Source organism: Nycticebus coucang, chromosome 3, assembly GCF_027406575.1.
Source record: "Nycticebus coucang isolate mNycCou1 chromosome 3, mNycCou1.pri, whole genome shotgun sequence".
Taxonomy (NCBI): Eukaryota; Metazoa; Chordata; class Mammalia; order Primates; family Lorisidae; genus Nycticebus; species Nycticebus coucang.
This window is the reverse complement of record NC_069782.1, coordinates 77,947,232-77,960,824: the sequence shown is the minus strand read 5'-3', so window position 1 is coordinate 77,960,824 and position 13,593 is coordinate 77,947,232. Positions and strand designations below refer to the sequence as shown.

At 49.5% G+C, this 13,593-nt stretch overlaps 1 protein-coding gene across 1 annotated transcript in view; it reads right to left on the bottom strand.

Moving 5' to 3' along the window:
* The window catches only part of VSTM4 (V-set and transmembrane domain containing 4), a 99,372-nt gene extending 88,282 nt beyond the window's left edge, over positions 1 to 11,090 (bottom strand). Inside the window, exons 1-2 of the mRNA XM_053586008.1 lie at positions 10,952 to 11,090; positions 3,562 to 3,960 (exon numbers count right to left, since the gene is read on the bottom strand). Coding sequence (XP_053441983.1) covers positions 3,562 to 3,960; positions 10,952 to 11,006 — 454 coding nt within the window. The 5' untranslated portion in view covers positions 11,007 to 11,090. The remainder of the gene's footprint in view (positions 1 to 3,561; positions 3,961 to 10,951) is intronic.
* Between the last annotated feature and the right edge of the window lie 2,503 nt (positions 11,091 to 13,593).

The window sequence follows — 13,593 nt, the reverse complement described above, 5'->3', positions numbered from 1 at the left end:
GACGTTCCTGTTACTCAAATAGTGTTCATGGCACCCATCAGGGAGGATTTCGCCCTTCTCCCTCCCGCTTCCTCCTAGTTGATTTCCACTGCATTTTACTTCCCTTTATCCTTTATCCATTGGTTAGTTCCAATTTAATTGTGAGTGCACATAGTGTTTGTCTTTCCGTTCTTGAGATACTTTGAAATTTGGTTTTAAATTTTCAATTGCATAAAATGACTGGAAAGATTTGCACTTAAATGTTAAGTTGTGCCTGAGTAGAGATATGGTATGTCATTTTTATTTTCTTCTTTAAATCCTGTCAGTATTTTTCTATGTTTTCTATAATTGAAGGATGTTACTTTTGCCATGGAAAACAACCAACATATGGAAATCAGGAGAAATAATAGGAGCCAGTCTTAACATACATTGGCATAGCCATCCTCTGCTTGCTGAGCAAGGGACTCCAATAGCGAGATGAGATGAGACCAGGTGCCAGCCTTTCTTTCCAGGAGTTTGTAGCAAAAGACAAGCAATTTTAACTCACTTTAAGAACATTGCAGGAAAGAGACCATGATTAAGTCTGTGGTGAAGGACAAAGGGTGTTAGAAAGGAAATCCCAAAGAAAGCTCCCCTCTCCTGGGGGTGGCTGGAGATGCCTGCAGAAAGGAGGGGAGCAAGATGAACATAGGGGGAAAAAATGCTACTGTAGGGCCTGGGGAATGGGAAGTGGGACACCCCAAAACATCCATGAGAGTTTCTGTTTAACATTCCAACCAAGCATATTTGCCACAGAACTTCTCATTGTTGTTGGGTTTTGCTTTTGTTTTCCACATAACAACTATTAACATGAGGTGAAGATTAAGGAAAACCAGGGTCCTGGAGATGAAGAAGGCACAGGGCCCCAAGAAAGCTGCCCGGAGAGGGTGGGGGAGGATGCTGGAGCCACAGGCCTGGCCTGTCCCTGCCCAGGAAGGGCAGGTGGCCAAGGCTCACACACTGCCCAGCCTGGAGCCCACACCCCACACGCTCCCACCTAAACAAGCCAGTCTGGTTTTAGGCCATTTACTTCATTTACTTAGGGTTACCTTTCTTTAATGCCTTGGACTAGTTCCCCGGAAGGACAAGTGGAACATTCTAGAAGGTAAGGTCACTGCTTCCTAAGGTTTTGAATCTTCCCCTCAGCAAACTATAGCCCTGGCCAGAGGCTAAGGCAGAGTAAAATGGTGAGGGAGGCAGAGCTCTGTGGACAGATTAGAACCACTTCCAAGGGAGAGGTCAGAGGGACCAGGAGAGGAAGTGGGAGAGACGGACGGAAAGAGGAAGGTGAAAAGAGACAGTGAGTCCAAGAAAGGGGAGATGGGGGTGGGGGGTGAGAATGAGAAATGGGAGCAGCAGGGTGGGGCCGATGGGAAAGAGATGCTTACTTCCAGCAAGTCTTAAAAACGACCTCAGGTTTTCAGAGCAAGCTCCAAATAAATGTTCTAGGGGAGCTGCACTCACTGAAAGTAGATTCGCATCAAATAACAAACTGGACAATTGTTCTTAACTGAAAAGTTGTGAACCTTTTTATATATTCTATTGGGCAGAACATTGTCACTGCCAAGAGTTTTAGTGTAGGACTCCAGAATACACTGTGACATAAAGACAAAAGGAAAAAAAAGAAAAAAACTTCTACTGGGTGGGCGTAAAGTTCGTGTGCAATTTTAAATTGTATGGCCACCTTGTATATAAGATCTTGTGTTTCAGAGCCAAGTGATAGTCAAAGTAGAATTTTTTGCCAGTCGCCGGCCATCTAGTGTACTTTTTGTTTTCCAAGCCAAAATGCGTTTTGCACTAATAGTAATCAGTATTCTTGAATTAATTTGCCAACGAAGAAAAAATACACAACATTTTAGTGAAGGCATCATTCTGTGCTTACGAACGTTACAGTAAGCAAACCCCAAAGACGAGTTGGACTACTTTAATGACTATCTATATAAATTATTTCATTATGTGTCCTTTTTTTTATTCAGGACATTAAAAAGACCTTTCACAACTGAGTTGTATGCCTCAAAACATGTTATCAAAACAACATCTCTAAGGCATCTAATGTTATACGTGTATTACCATGTAACAAAATAAGAAGTTCTTCCCATTTGCGTCTATCACCCTTACTTCATAATCCCTTGATCTTATGCCACACTAAATTCAATTTTAAAACAATCCAAGATAGAATTTTAGTAAACAATAAAAAATGTTGATAAAATTGCGAGAAGTATCTTCTTGAATAGAACACTGGTGATAAAAAATAACAACCCTCAGATATGATGCTTGGTGGTTAAGATATTCCAGAAACAGCGCCCACCTCCTATCTATCTATATGAAGGAGGGGGCTACCTCTGGTGCTCTGCCCGCTTCCTGATGAATTTCTCAGCAAGCTGTTGGCTGAGCTTGGATCAGCTCCACTGGGTGACAGATCAGAGCCACCAGGCCGCTCTGCTCTGAGGCCCAACAGTCCACAAGAAGACCTCCCAACAGGTGCCCCCTTCATTGGTGCCCAGTACTCCCAGCCAAAGCTAACGCAGCTCCACAGAGCTGAGTTGGGGGCTGGACACTAACTAGAATTCTCTCCCTAACCAAACTCTAGCCAGGCTCCTCAGAGCCCCTTCTTAACTAAGCTTCAACCTTGCCCTATAGATACTTGAACAAACTCTTAACAATCAAAGATACAATTTAGTGGACAATAAAAAATGCTGATAAAACTGCGAGAGGTATCTTCTAGTTGCTAACAGCTCAAGTCTTCATAGCTAAAGTGCCTGCCTGAGAAAATTCCAGGCTGGCAAAAGCACACACTGTTCCAGCCAACACTTCAAGTCAGAGAGCTCATATTCCAGGCTCCGTGGGAACGTGGGGACCTACATGCATGTTTTCAAGCCCCCATGGGTGCTACATCTACCGAGCATCCCTGCCTGCTGCTTTGTGTAGTTTTTCTTTTGTTGTTGCAGTTTGGCCGGGGCTGGGTTTGAACCTGCCACCCTCGGCATATGGGGCCGGCACCCTACTCACTGAGCCACAGGCGCCGCCCTGCTTTGTGTAGTTTTTACACTTCTCTGACTCTCCTGAGTCCCCCCCCCACCGCCAGTCATGCCCTCCTCACTGCCTCACTCTTCTTTTAAAACGCTCAGTTACTTCTGCACAAATCAGAGTTGAGACCAGTTCACATTGGACTCTCTTCCCTACGCAGTAGTTACTACTGAATAAAATCTGTCATGACCCCTATGACTAGTGTCTAGCCTTGTTCATCTGTGACAGCACACAGCTGATCCAACCTTTGGGCAGGACAAAGGTTTGCCCAGGGGGTAGGCTGGGAGGCATGGGGGCACTCACTTGGTCCTTTCTGTCCTCACTCCCATGTCTGCACTGTGTCCAGGCGAAGAGCTGATGTTATCCCCAGGGTTGCCTCCTACGGCTGGGGCCCACTGAGGCCAACAAGGTGTGTTCTAGCCCAGCAGAGCCAACCCAGGGTCCCTACATGGAAACTGGAGGGAAGACCACTGACCTGACCCCACGTTCTCCCCAGGGGGATGGATGCCCCCTCACCTCTCATTTCCGTCGCTGAGGAGCCGTTGGACCAAGCTGTCCACTTGTTCCTGTGCTTGCTGATTTCCTGGACTTTGCAGACATAGTACCCTTGGTCCGCTGGCCTGAGCGTCAGGACAGAGAGCCTGTAGAGCGCCCCCCGCCGCTCCTCAAGCAGATGCAGCCTTTGCCGGTTGACACTGCGGCTGAAATTCCCGTAGTACTGAACCATCCTGAGCTTGGTCATCTTAACCATCAAGACCTCCTGGGAGTCAGAGCGTGCGAAGAACCAGCGCACAGCCAGCAAGCTGTCCTTCCGCCTTTTCTGGGAGACATGGCACAGGAGAGTGGCATTTTCTCCCTCCAGGTAGTCAACCACAGGCCCCGGGGACACGGTAACATTGAGGGCTCCACAGACCTCTGCAAAGGAAAAAAATGAATGGAGAAGATGAGGATGGCCCTGCATCCCATGTGGACAGTTTAAAGTCAAGGAGCCAGAAAAATGCCCAAGGTCATGAGTGTCCTAGCACTCTGCACGCCCAGAGAGGCAGCAGTGCCTGCCCCCCTCCATACTGGGACTCCACCCTCCTGATGCCAGAGGCTGGGTTCTTCTGGGGCAAGTCTCCTTTGGTCCCACTTTCTCACCTACAGGGTCCATATCATCCACATGGGAAGCCAAACACTGACTGCCTGGCCTAGAAGTATTTTGCAAAATTTTTTCAGTCACTGGCATTTAAAATTCAGGAGACTTCACATAAAAATTTGGATTTTGTCATCTCTTGAAAATTTCTACCTCACACCCAATCCCCCATTGCCCCCCCATTCACCTCCCCAAACAGGCTTCGATTGGTTTTGTCACCAGCCTGACGTCAGCAATGTCAAGGGTCAGAGCTGCTGGGGCAGGGCAGGGCAGGGCTGCCCTCTCTGATGGCTTGTCAGCTATCTCAGTTGTAACCAGGGCAGACTGTTAGGAAGCTGTGGAGTCAGTTAGCATGGCCAGCGAGGTGCTAAACTAGTACCACTGAGCTTAAACGACAGGAACTGCTCAGTTTCTTCCTTGACTCAGGGCCCATGGTCTCAGAATTAATGTGCAAAAATAAAGAACAATTGGACCCCAGGAACAGGGAGGGACGAGAGACCCTTCCATCACCCCCAAAAGATGCTTTGGAATTCCAGGTCCAGTACACTACTTCCTGTCCTTTGGTTTCTTAGTTTAGAACCAGCCCAAGGGCTGCCTACTCCCAACCACTGTTCTGCCTCTAAGCTGACCTTTGATGGAGCCACCCAACACCCACCCAACCATCCCAACCAGCAGACTTGGGAAGGGCTAAGCCCTACTGTCTTTTCCCAGGAGACACTATTCATGGCACCCCCTGGGCCGTGCAGTGCAGCCAGGCCAATGCTTGGACCTCCCAGGCAGGGCAGAGCTTCTCCTGGCAAGCAGAGACCAGGAAAGGACCCTGCCCAGAATGACCAGAGCTTTTGCTATTCAATCAGGGCTATCTTCTCACCAGGTCCCACACTCTGGCACAGCCCAGTACACAACTCCAGGAGGCCATTCACTGCCCACCTCCCTGCACAAGAAAGTAACCCCCAGTCATCCCAAGCCACATCCTTCAGCCCCTTCTAGTTTTGCAAACTAGTTTTGTCACCTTCTAGTTTTGCAAACGTCAAGGTCACCAAAAGCTTTGACTCCAGTTAGTGCTGCAGGTAAGCAAGGAGGAAGGAAAAAGAAAGACCTAAACATTCCACACAGAGGCTGTGTGTGGGTCAGCAAAGGGGCAGCCCCGTGGCACAGGGAAGGGGGACAAATATCTTTCACTGTAAAAAGCCAGGCAATAGGTCATCCTCTGATATGGCTTCTGCTACTGACTTAAACTGAATACCTTGAGAGAGATAATTCGAGTCAATTTTCTTTGATTTTCTTTCTCATTTGTTACAAAACAGGCACCAGTCCATAGGGCACTTGAAGATAATCCAAGATCTTTCACTTAATCACACTCAGAAGCTGCCTTTTGTCTTATAAGGCAACATTCACAGATTCCCAGGGTTTAGACGCTGACATCTCTGATATGTATGGAAGTAAACTCAGAAGAAAAGGGTCCATGCTCAGCTGGACTCTGAGGTCCTTGTAGACAGGTATGAGGTCTTCGGTGTCTACAGCAATGAGGGACAAAGCTGGACCAGTGAGCTCCTTGGGAACTACAGATCAACAGGAAACCAAGGGAGGGACATGCTCTCTACTAACAATCCCACTGTCATCAGAAGTCATTCATCTAGGGCAAAAGAAGAATTGGCCCCAGCATGCCCCTTGCAGCTTGCCCTCCTGTCAGACACTTTGCCCATAAACTGCATTAAATAAGTTGGACTGCTCAGGCCCCATGTCCACACCACCTCCAAGGTGGGTGCTCCCTGGTGAGGAATGTGGCAACTGGAGACACCAGGCTGACCCAGCTCCAACAGCTGCTGGGGCTGGGCCGGGGGAGAGAGCAGCAGAGATGCAGCAGCTGGCTCTCAGAATTGAAGTCAGCCCCATCCCGCCCCTGAGAGCTCCCCAGTGGAGTCCAGGAGAAATGGGGAAGGCAGGAAATTGAAACAAGATGGGTGGGATGAGAGCACAGCCGGGACCCCAGGCCCCAGGCTCCTCCTATTAACGCTGCAAGAAGGAGGGATTATTTATAGTGACTGAAACCAAGAGAATGTGCCAAGTGCTCCCTCCGGTCCCCCACGGGAGGCCAGATTCCATCCTGGAGACTAGTAACCCTTCCACTTCTGCAGCCCAGGCCCAGTTGGAGACTCCTGTTAGAGAGAATGGATTGAAGTAGAGGAGAAGGAGAAGAGGAGAAGAGGAGCCTTCTTTTTTTCTTTATCACCACAACTCTCTGCCTCCATCTTGCCCGGTATTCTCTTACAAATGCACCAAACATCACTGTCTTCTACTGAAGGATGTGAAGACCCTTACTGTGGGCTGAACTGTGTCCTCCTAAAACTCATATGTTGAAGCTCTAACTCCCCAGCACCTCAGAATGTGGCTATATTTGGAGACAGGGTCTTTAAAGAGGAAATTAAGTTAAAATAAGGTTATTGAGGTGGATTCTAACCTAAGACGATTGGTGTCCTTTTAAGATTAGGACACAGACATGCACAGAAGGAGGACCATGTAAAGACACAGAGAGAAGACAGCCACCTGCAAGCCAGGGAGAGAGCTAGCTGACACCCGGCTTCCAGAATGTGAGACCATACACTTCAGTTGTATAAGCCACCAGACCTGAGGGACTTCGTCATAGTAGCTGGAACAAACTGTTCATGGGAAGGCTACCAACCAGCTCAGATACATTCATGCCCACCTTCAGCACGATGGCATAGGTGATGTTACGGGGACTTCAGGTCATAGGGTCCCCATGCCTGTGACGAGCCTTCTCCCCTGACACTGGAGATGGCTGCTTTAAACCAGCAAAGGTGGCACTCACACTCACTCAAACCAGCTGTGAGCAGGACAAGTCTAGATGGAGGGAGGGAACACAGGCAGAGGATCAGGCCCTGGCTAGTGTGAGCCAGTGGATATTTATCTCAATACTGGGGTGGAGAGAGGGGGTCAGACGTCTGCCCCACCCCACAAGCCTCAGTGAGGAAACACCAGTGGCAGTCAGGACTGTGGGAAGGAGGCACAACAATGTCCAGAGGCCTGGGACGAGCCCAAGCCCTTCCCTTTCTGAATCTCAGTCTGAATGACACAGCATACACAGGGGCTGAGAAAACATGGACAAGCTAGGATGGGGTCACTCACCCCTTCTCCACCAGGTAAAAAGTAGAGGAGCTCAGGTAGAGTAGATGCTCCCTTACGGTCTGGGGAGGAGTATTGTCAAAGTTGGCCCAAAGAAGAATTTAACTTCTTGCTTTGTGACCCTGCATTGTAGGGAACTGAAGTGAAGGTAGATCCCTTCCCCCAACATTCTACCTTCCCACCCAGAGTTCCTGCTCTCTCCAGCATAGGCCCCATGTGGCAGGTACTGTATAAAAGGGGCAACACTCCTGGCCTTGTGGAGCTGGCAATCCTGTGGGTAAGGCAGCCTTTCACTGGGAAAAAGACATAGGAGAATGCAATAATAGTGCCCATATACTATAAAAGAAAACGTGCAGGGCTGAAGAAAATCATGGAAAAACTTGGTTTAGACTTGGAGGCCAGGGAAAGGGCTATTGGATATGACCATGACCTGAAGGCCCAGTTGGCGTTAATAAAATAAAATTCAGGGCAGCAGTGAGGAGTGACCTTCATAGAAGAGTGTCTGACCTGTGCAAAGGTCCTGAGGCAGGAGGAAAGGAACAAGCTAGAAATGGAAAAATCGGTGTCCCCTGGTGGACTGAACCCCACTGTGGCCCAGACAGCTACCCCCACCTGCACATGAGCCTCAGCAGAGGATTCTCCACCCCAAGACACTGATACAGTGAACAGGGACAGGATTCCTGCTGCAGTGAACCCCACTCCTTCGCCAAGCACATGCTCTGTTACTTGGTAGTCCTGGGCACCCCACATGGGCTGGGTACCGGGATGCTATGGTCCTGCACCTTCCCAGGAAGCTGAGGTACACAATGAGACACAAAAGCAGTGGCTTGGTGGGGCTGAGTGAAGAGTTGGGGGCTGGTATGCAGCAGCGCTGGGCTGGAAACCTGGTTCTAATAAGCGTGATGCCCTCCGAACCTTGGTTTCCTCATCTGAACAGTGGGAAAATGATACCTCTTCTGGTGAGCACAAAGCTATTGTGAGAAAACACTGTTAAAGTACAGCTAATAGTTATTTTGTGTGCCCTGAGAGCTAAGGTAGTGGGGCACTAGAAAGTGGCATGCACACTGTCCTCTTACCAGGGTGGGCTTCATGGGCTCACGACCTGCAGACACACAGGGCTCCACACTTGGTTTAGTCTCTGCTGTTGCTCCCTTGAAATCTTAGTAATTTTTTATTTTTTTTATCAAGGGGCCTCACATTTTCATTTTGCACTGGTTCCCACAAATGACATAGCTGCTATGCTTGTTAAGTGAATCTTAAATTCCTGTGGATAAGAGTTAAGGGCCTAACCTCCTTGACTGCATTTGCATAATGTCATGAAAAGAACTAACAGCCCTGAAAATAGCCTAAAAAGACATCCGTGTAGCTAAATAGTATACAACCTACTCATTGTAAAGTCTTATTTCTAGCAGAAACAAGGTAAATAGCCTCACCTGGGACACAGGAGTGGGCACAGACAGAGTTCTTTACTTCTGACCTGGCCAGGAGTATACTGGTGGCTCTATGCCCCACACTTCTCGGCCTGAAGAAACTATACTTCACTTCAGGAAGCCAGGTATTGCTTAAAAGTCCATGGCACCAGGAGCCAGTGTCTTCTGATCACTAAGCACCAGCCCATGGGTGATTCGTTTGTGCTAAGCCCAGCACCTGAAAAAGGTTCGTATCTAGGACAAAATTACCACCTTGCCCAATGATAGAGGCTGACATCTGCTGGGTACTCTAGTCCAAGCTCTGTTCCATACACTTAAGATTCATTTTCTCAATTGATCCTCATAGTCTGTTTATTGCCATTTTATAAATAACAATGAGAGGCTAAGCAACTTGTGCAAGCTTGCACAGTTGGAATTTGAATCTAGCTTCAAAGACAACCCTTTGTCACCACTCTGGACTACAGCTTTGCTTTTAGTAAATATTTTGCATGTGAGTTTTCTTTTCTGTAAAATGAAATGTGGTACCAGGTGACCATTGAGGTTCTGCTTTACCCCAAAATGGAGAGATGGAAAAGTGCAGTGGTTAGGAAACTGGGTGTGTGTATAAAGTAGGTCTGGCAGGATCATGACAAAGAGTTACGGGTGAAGCACTTAGAAAATGAGTGGCGAGGTACGTGGTGCGTGCCGCCAATGCAGGAGCTGGTATTATCTGAGGGGTGGCCCTGGGCACAGCAAAGACAGACTCAAAAGGATCCCAAACTCCAGCTCTCCTGAGTGCTCCTGGAGACATGGGAGTGTCCTTGATTACCTCTGAAAGAGCCAGTCTCTGGACACACCCACTCCAACAGCACCTGCCATTGGGAGCCTGGGGGAGAAAGGACCTTGGCGCACCCTTGCATCCTGCTGGCTGCTGGCTACTCTAGGCTGACAATGAGAGCTGTCCTGGCCCCACAATCTCAGTAAAACATCCTCTTATCCCAGCCAAGACAGTGACAACTGGGAAAAAGTGCATTTCCCACAGGGCTGATTTCAAGTTCACTGGAAGCCTGGCAGCACTTGCAGCCAAGGGACAATGGATGGATTTCTTCCCTCTGTCATCCAAGTCCCTCCTCAGACTCTGATCTATGCTGGCTCAAATGCCAGCTCCACTACTCAGTAGTTTGATCAACCCTTAGAAAATTACTTAACGTACAAAACAACGGCAACACTGCTTAGCAGTTATTAGCACAGGTTCCAGAGCCAAGCTTCCAGGCTTCAAATCCCAGCCCCACCACTTATAAATGTAGTAACTTAAAGCAAGTTATTTCATGGGTTTATGCCTCAGTTTCCTCGTCTATAAAATGGGGACAATGGTAGCATTTCTCTCAGAGGTTATGGCAAGATCACCAAGTTGGTGTTTTCTGAAATATTTGGCTGTGTAAACATTTTCTCTATTCATTTGAAGTATTGTGAGTAAAAGAGGTAACACGTGACACTACACCTGGTACAGGAAAAGTGCACCATTGATACATTTATTACCACTGTTATTCCCGCCAGTGCAGTCCTTACTGCCCTGAGGAAGTTGGACAGGGCCCTGGGGAATAAAGAGAGGAAGTTCTTCAGCAACTTGCCAGTGGGAGCAGCAAAACCCCAGTGGAAAGCTGTAGGGTGGGCAGAGAAGCCTTCTCCAAAGCAGGGTGCTGTGAGAAAGGGGCCGCTCTCTCCAGATGCCCCTCTCCTCAGGCCTGGTCACCTCAAAAGCCCACGACCAAGTCCCCAGTTCCCGAGCTCCTGGCCAGGGCAGGTCCAGCCCCTCCTCCTGCCTTCCAACTCTGCAGAGTTAAAGGGAAGTTGCTGCCCAGAAGAACCTGCCAACACTAGTGAGTCCTGACTGTTGGGGAAGAAGTTCAAGAGCACTGAGGGGCTGCCCGGCCCCTGCTTCCATCTCCCCTCCCATGCCTGTCGCTCGGAAGGACCCGGGCCTGCTGTGAGAGTTTCTGCGCGAGCGCGGGAGCCCTGGGCGAGGTCCCGGACAGGGACCACCACACCAGGCGGGCATCCCCCGCCGAGCTCGCGGCAAGCTGTGTAAGAGCGCCGGCGACAGTGACAGAGGGCAGGGGGCCACCGGGCCTCCCCTCCAGGCCCCGAGTCCCGGCCTCCCGGTGCGGGCGGCCAGGCCCCCACCCCGCACCGCGCCCGCCCAGCCCGTCGCCCTTACCCGGGGCCGGAGCCCGCGCCAGCAGCACGGCCGCCGCCAGCGCCAGGAGCCGCATCTCCCCGCCGCCGCCTGGCGCTGTGACGCGGGAGACAGCCGCCGCCGCCGCCGCCGCCGCCGCCGCCTGGCCAGGCCGCCACCAGCCCGCCCCGCGGCCGCCCCCGCCCCCGGCCCGCCCCTCGGGCCGCCCGCCACCGCCGGGGCCAGGGCTTCTGGGTCCCTAGGCCCGCACTGGGCACCGGAGCTGCCCAGCGATCCGAGCGCTCGGCGGCCTGGGGGCGTCTCCCTCCACCATCCCCATTTCCCAGATGGGAAAACTGAGGTTCTGAGAGATGATGCTCCTGGTCAGACAATGCGGAGCTGCAGCGGGACTGGCGGTCCTTTGCCCCACCGACACAGGGGAAAGGAACGGGGAGCTGGGGAGTGAGTCTGCCGAGCGTCTGAACCTGAGACCAGCTGCTCCCGAGCGGACCTCCTGTGCGCGATCCATAGCCACCTCCTCTGTGAGCCAAGGGGAGCAGAGCGGGGAGCAGCCCCCTTCTGCACTGAAGCCCCTGCTGCCCTGAACTAGGGGGTGGGGATCCTAAGGTGGCTACCCATAGAAAACGGAGAGGGATCTCAAAGACAAGTTCAGAATATGTGGAAACTAGTAACAATAATGCCCACCCAGGGCGCCTTCAGCCAAGCCCGGGCTGGTTTTGGCTGTGTCAATGAACTCCACTATGAGACTCTCAGGCAGCTCTATAATCTCCGTGTGCCTCAGTTTCCTCCATCTGTACACTGGGGAAATGGACTCATCCCCAGTTTTTAAGAAGACTAAGTGGGAGAATTCCAGTTAGGGCGTTTCACCCAACATCTGATACATCAATGTCAGCTATCCTTACTATTATGTTCATAGATAGGAAAGGAACAGATCCAGGTCACATAGCCAGGAAGCCCAAGTCACTCTGAATCAATTACTGGTATCTTCACCACAGTTCTAAAATTAGGGTCTGAGCTTAACTGGTGTGTTAGTCTAGGACCTCTAAGTAAAAAAATATATATATATTTTATATATAATATATATTAATATGTATGTATATACACACACATATAAATATATGTATAATACCTAAGTATGTGTGTTGTGAGTGGTCATTCCAGACAAAGAATGCTACAATTGCTTTAAGGGGACGAGGTGCCGGCTTCAGTGCATGGCTTCCGGAGGAAAGTACTTGGAAGGTGACAGCACTGATACTCAGCAATGCGGTACATTAGCGCTTTTTCTAGGACGAATTCAAGAATTTAATTATCTGACCACACACACACTCAGACACACAAGGTGCCCAAAAATGTATATAGGATGAATTCAAGAATTTAATTATCTGACCACACACACTCTCAGACACAGACACACAAGGTGCCCAAAAATGTATATACATTTTAATAAAGGAAAAAACTGTATTAAAATTGTACTACTCAATGTTTGTTATCTTGTGTATTGTATAATCACATATCTCTTCTAATTACAGAAGACAAAGGTGATTTGAGTATTTTAATAGTTTTTTTCCTTTCTTAAAATGTTGTCTACCTTTTTTGGCACCTTCTGTAGATATGTGTATACGTGTATTTAAGGTATATTTTGTGTGTGTCCATCAGGGAAGGTCTTCACAGGATTCCAGAAAAGGGGAGCAGCAGCTAGCAGGTGGACCCTGGATGGAAGTGGGTCCCTGGAGGAGGAAGATTAGCATAGGGTTCCTCCCTCCTTCCTTCTAAGGCAGTGGTTCTCAACCTTCCCAATGCCGCGACCCTTATTACAGTTCCTCATGTTGTGGTGACCCCCAACCATACGAAAATAATTTTATGGTTGGGGGTCACCACATGAGGAACTGTATTAAAGGGTTGCAGCATTAGGAAGGTTGAGAACCACTGTTCTAAGGGAAGTGGGAAGAGGCAGTGGAGGCATGGGGAGTGGGATGCCACCCAGTAGTGTTGAGCCTCAGGACATATCCCAGAGGAACTGCCCAGGCCAGTGGGTTGCAATGTGTAATGTCTCTGAATCCTATGCACTTCCTGGGGTCCCTGGCCCTAAGTAACCTCCAGTTAAGAGACCCTATCGAGGCAGCCTATCTGGAGAGAACAGCCTCACCTCTTAGCAGGCTTGATAGAAGCATTGAGGAACTGATAGTGAGCTGACTGCAAGGGACTATCAGCTGGGTCTGACGCTAAGGACAAGAAGTGAGGATAAGAGCTGGGGTCAAATGGTATCCTACAGCCCAGAAATTAAAACACTCCTAAGAGGCTCCCAGAAGGCAGCTTAGAAACTGCTTTGCACAGATAAGCCTCAGATGCCATCCCCAATGAAGTCTCTAACCCCATTTTGCAGATTACTAACTGAAACTCCAAGAAGACTGGAGACGTATTCTAGATTCTGCAGGCCCCTGAACATCTGAGCCAGGAGCTTGAATTGTGACTGCAGACTATCAACGTAGCCTTGGAGCTTGAGGTCATAACTTGTGGACCAGAGAGAGGGTGCTGGGAGAAGAGTGCTGGTTCTGAAAGCAGACCAGGGGCCCACTCTGGCAAAGCTGCACAACTGGGGAAGGAGTATGGAGTGGGCTGTTTTGTTTGCCTCACAGTAAATAAATGTAAAGCTGTACACCAAC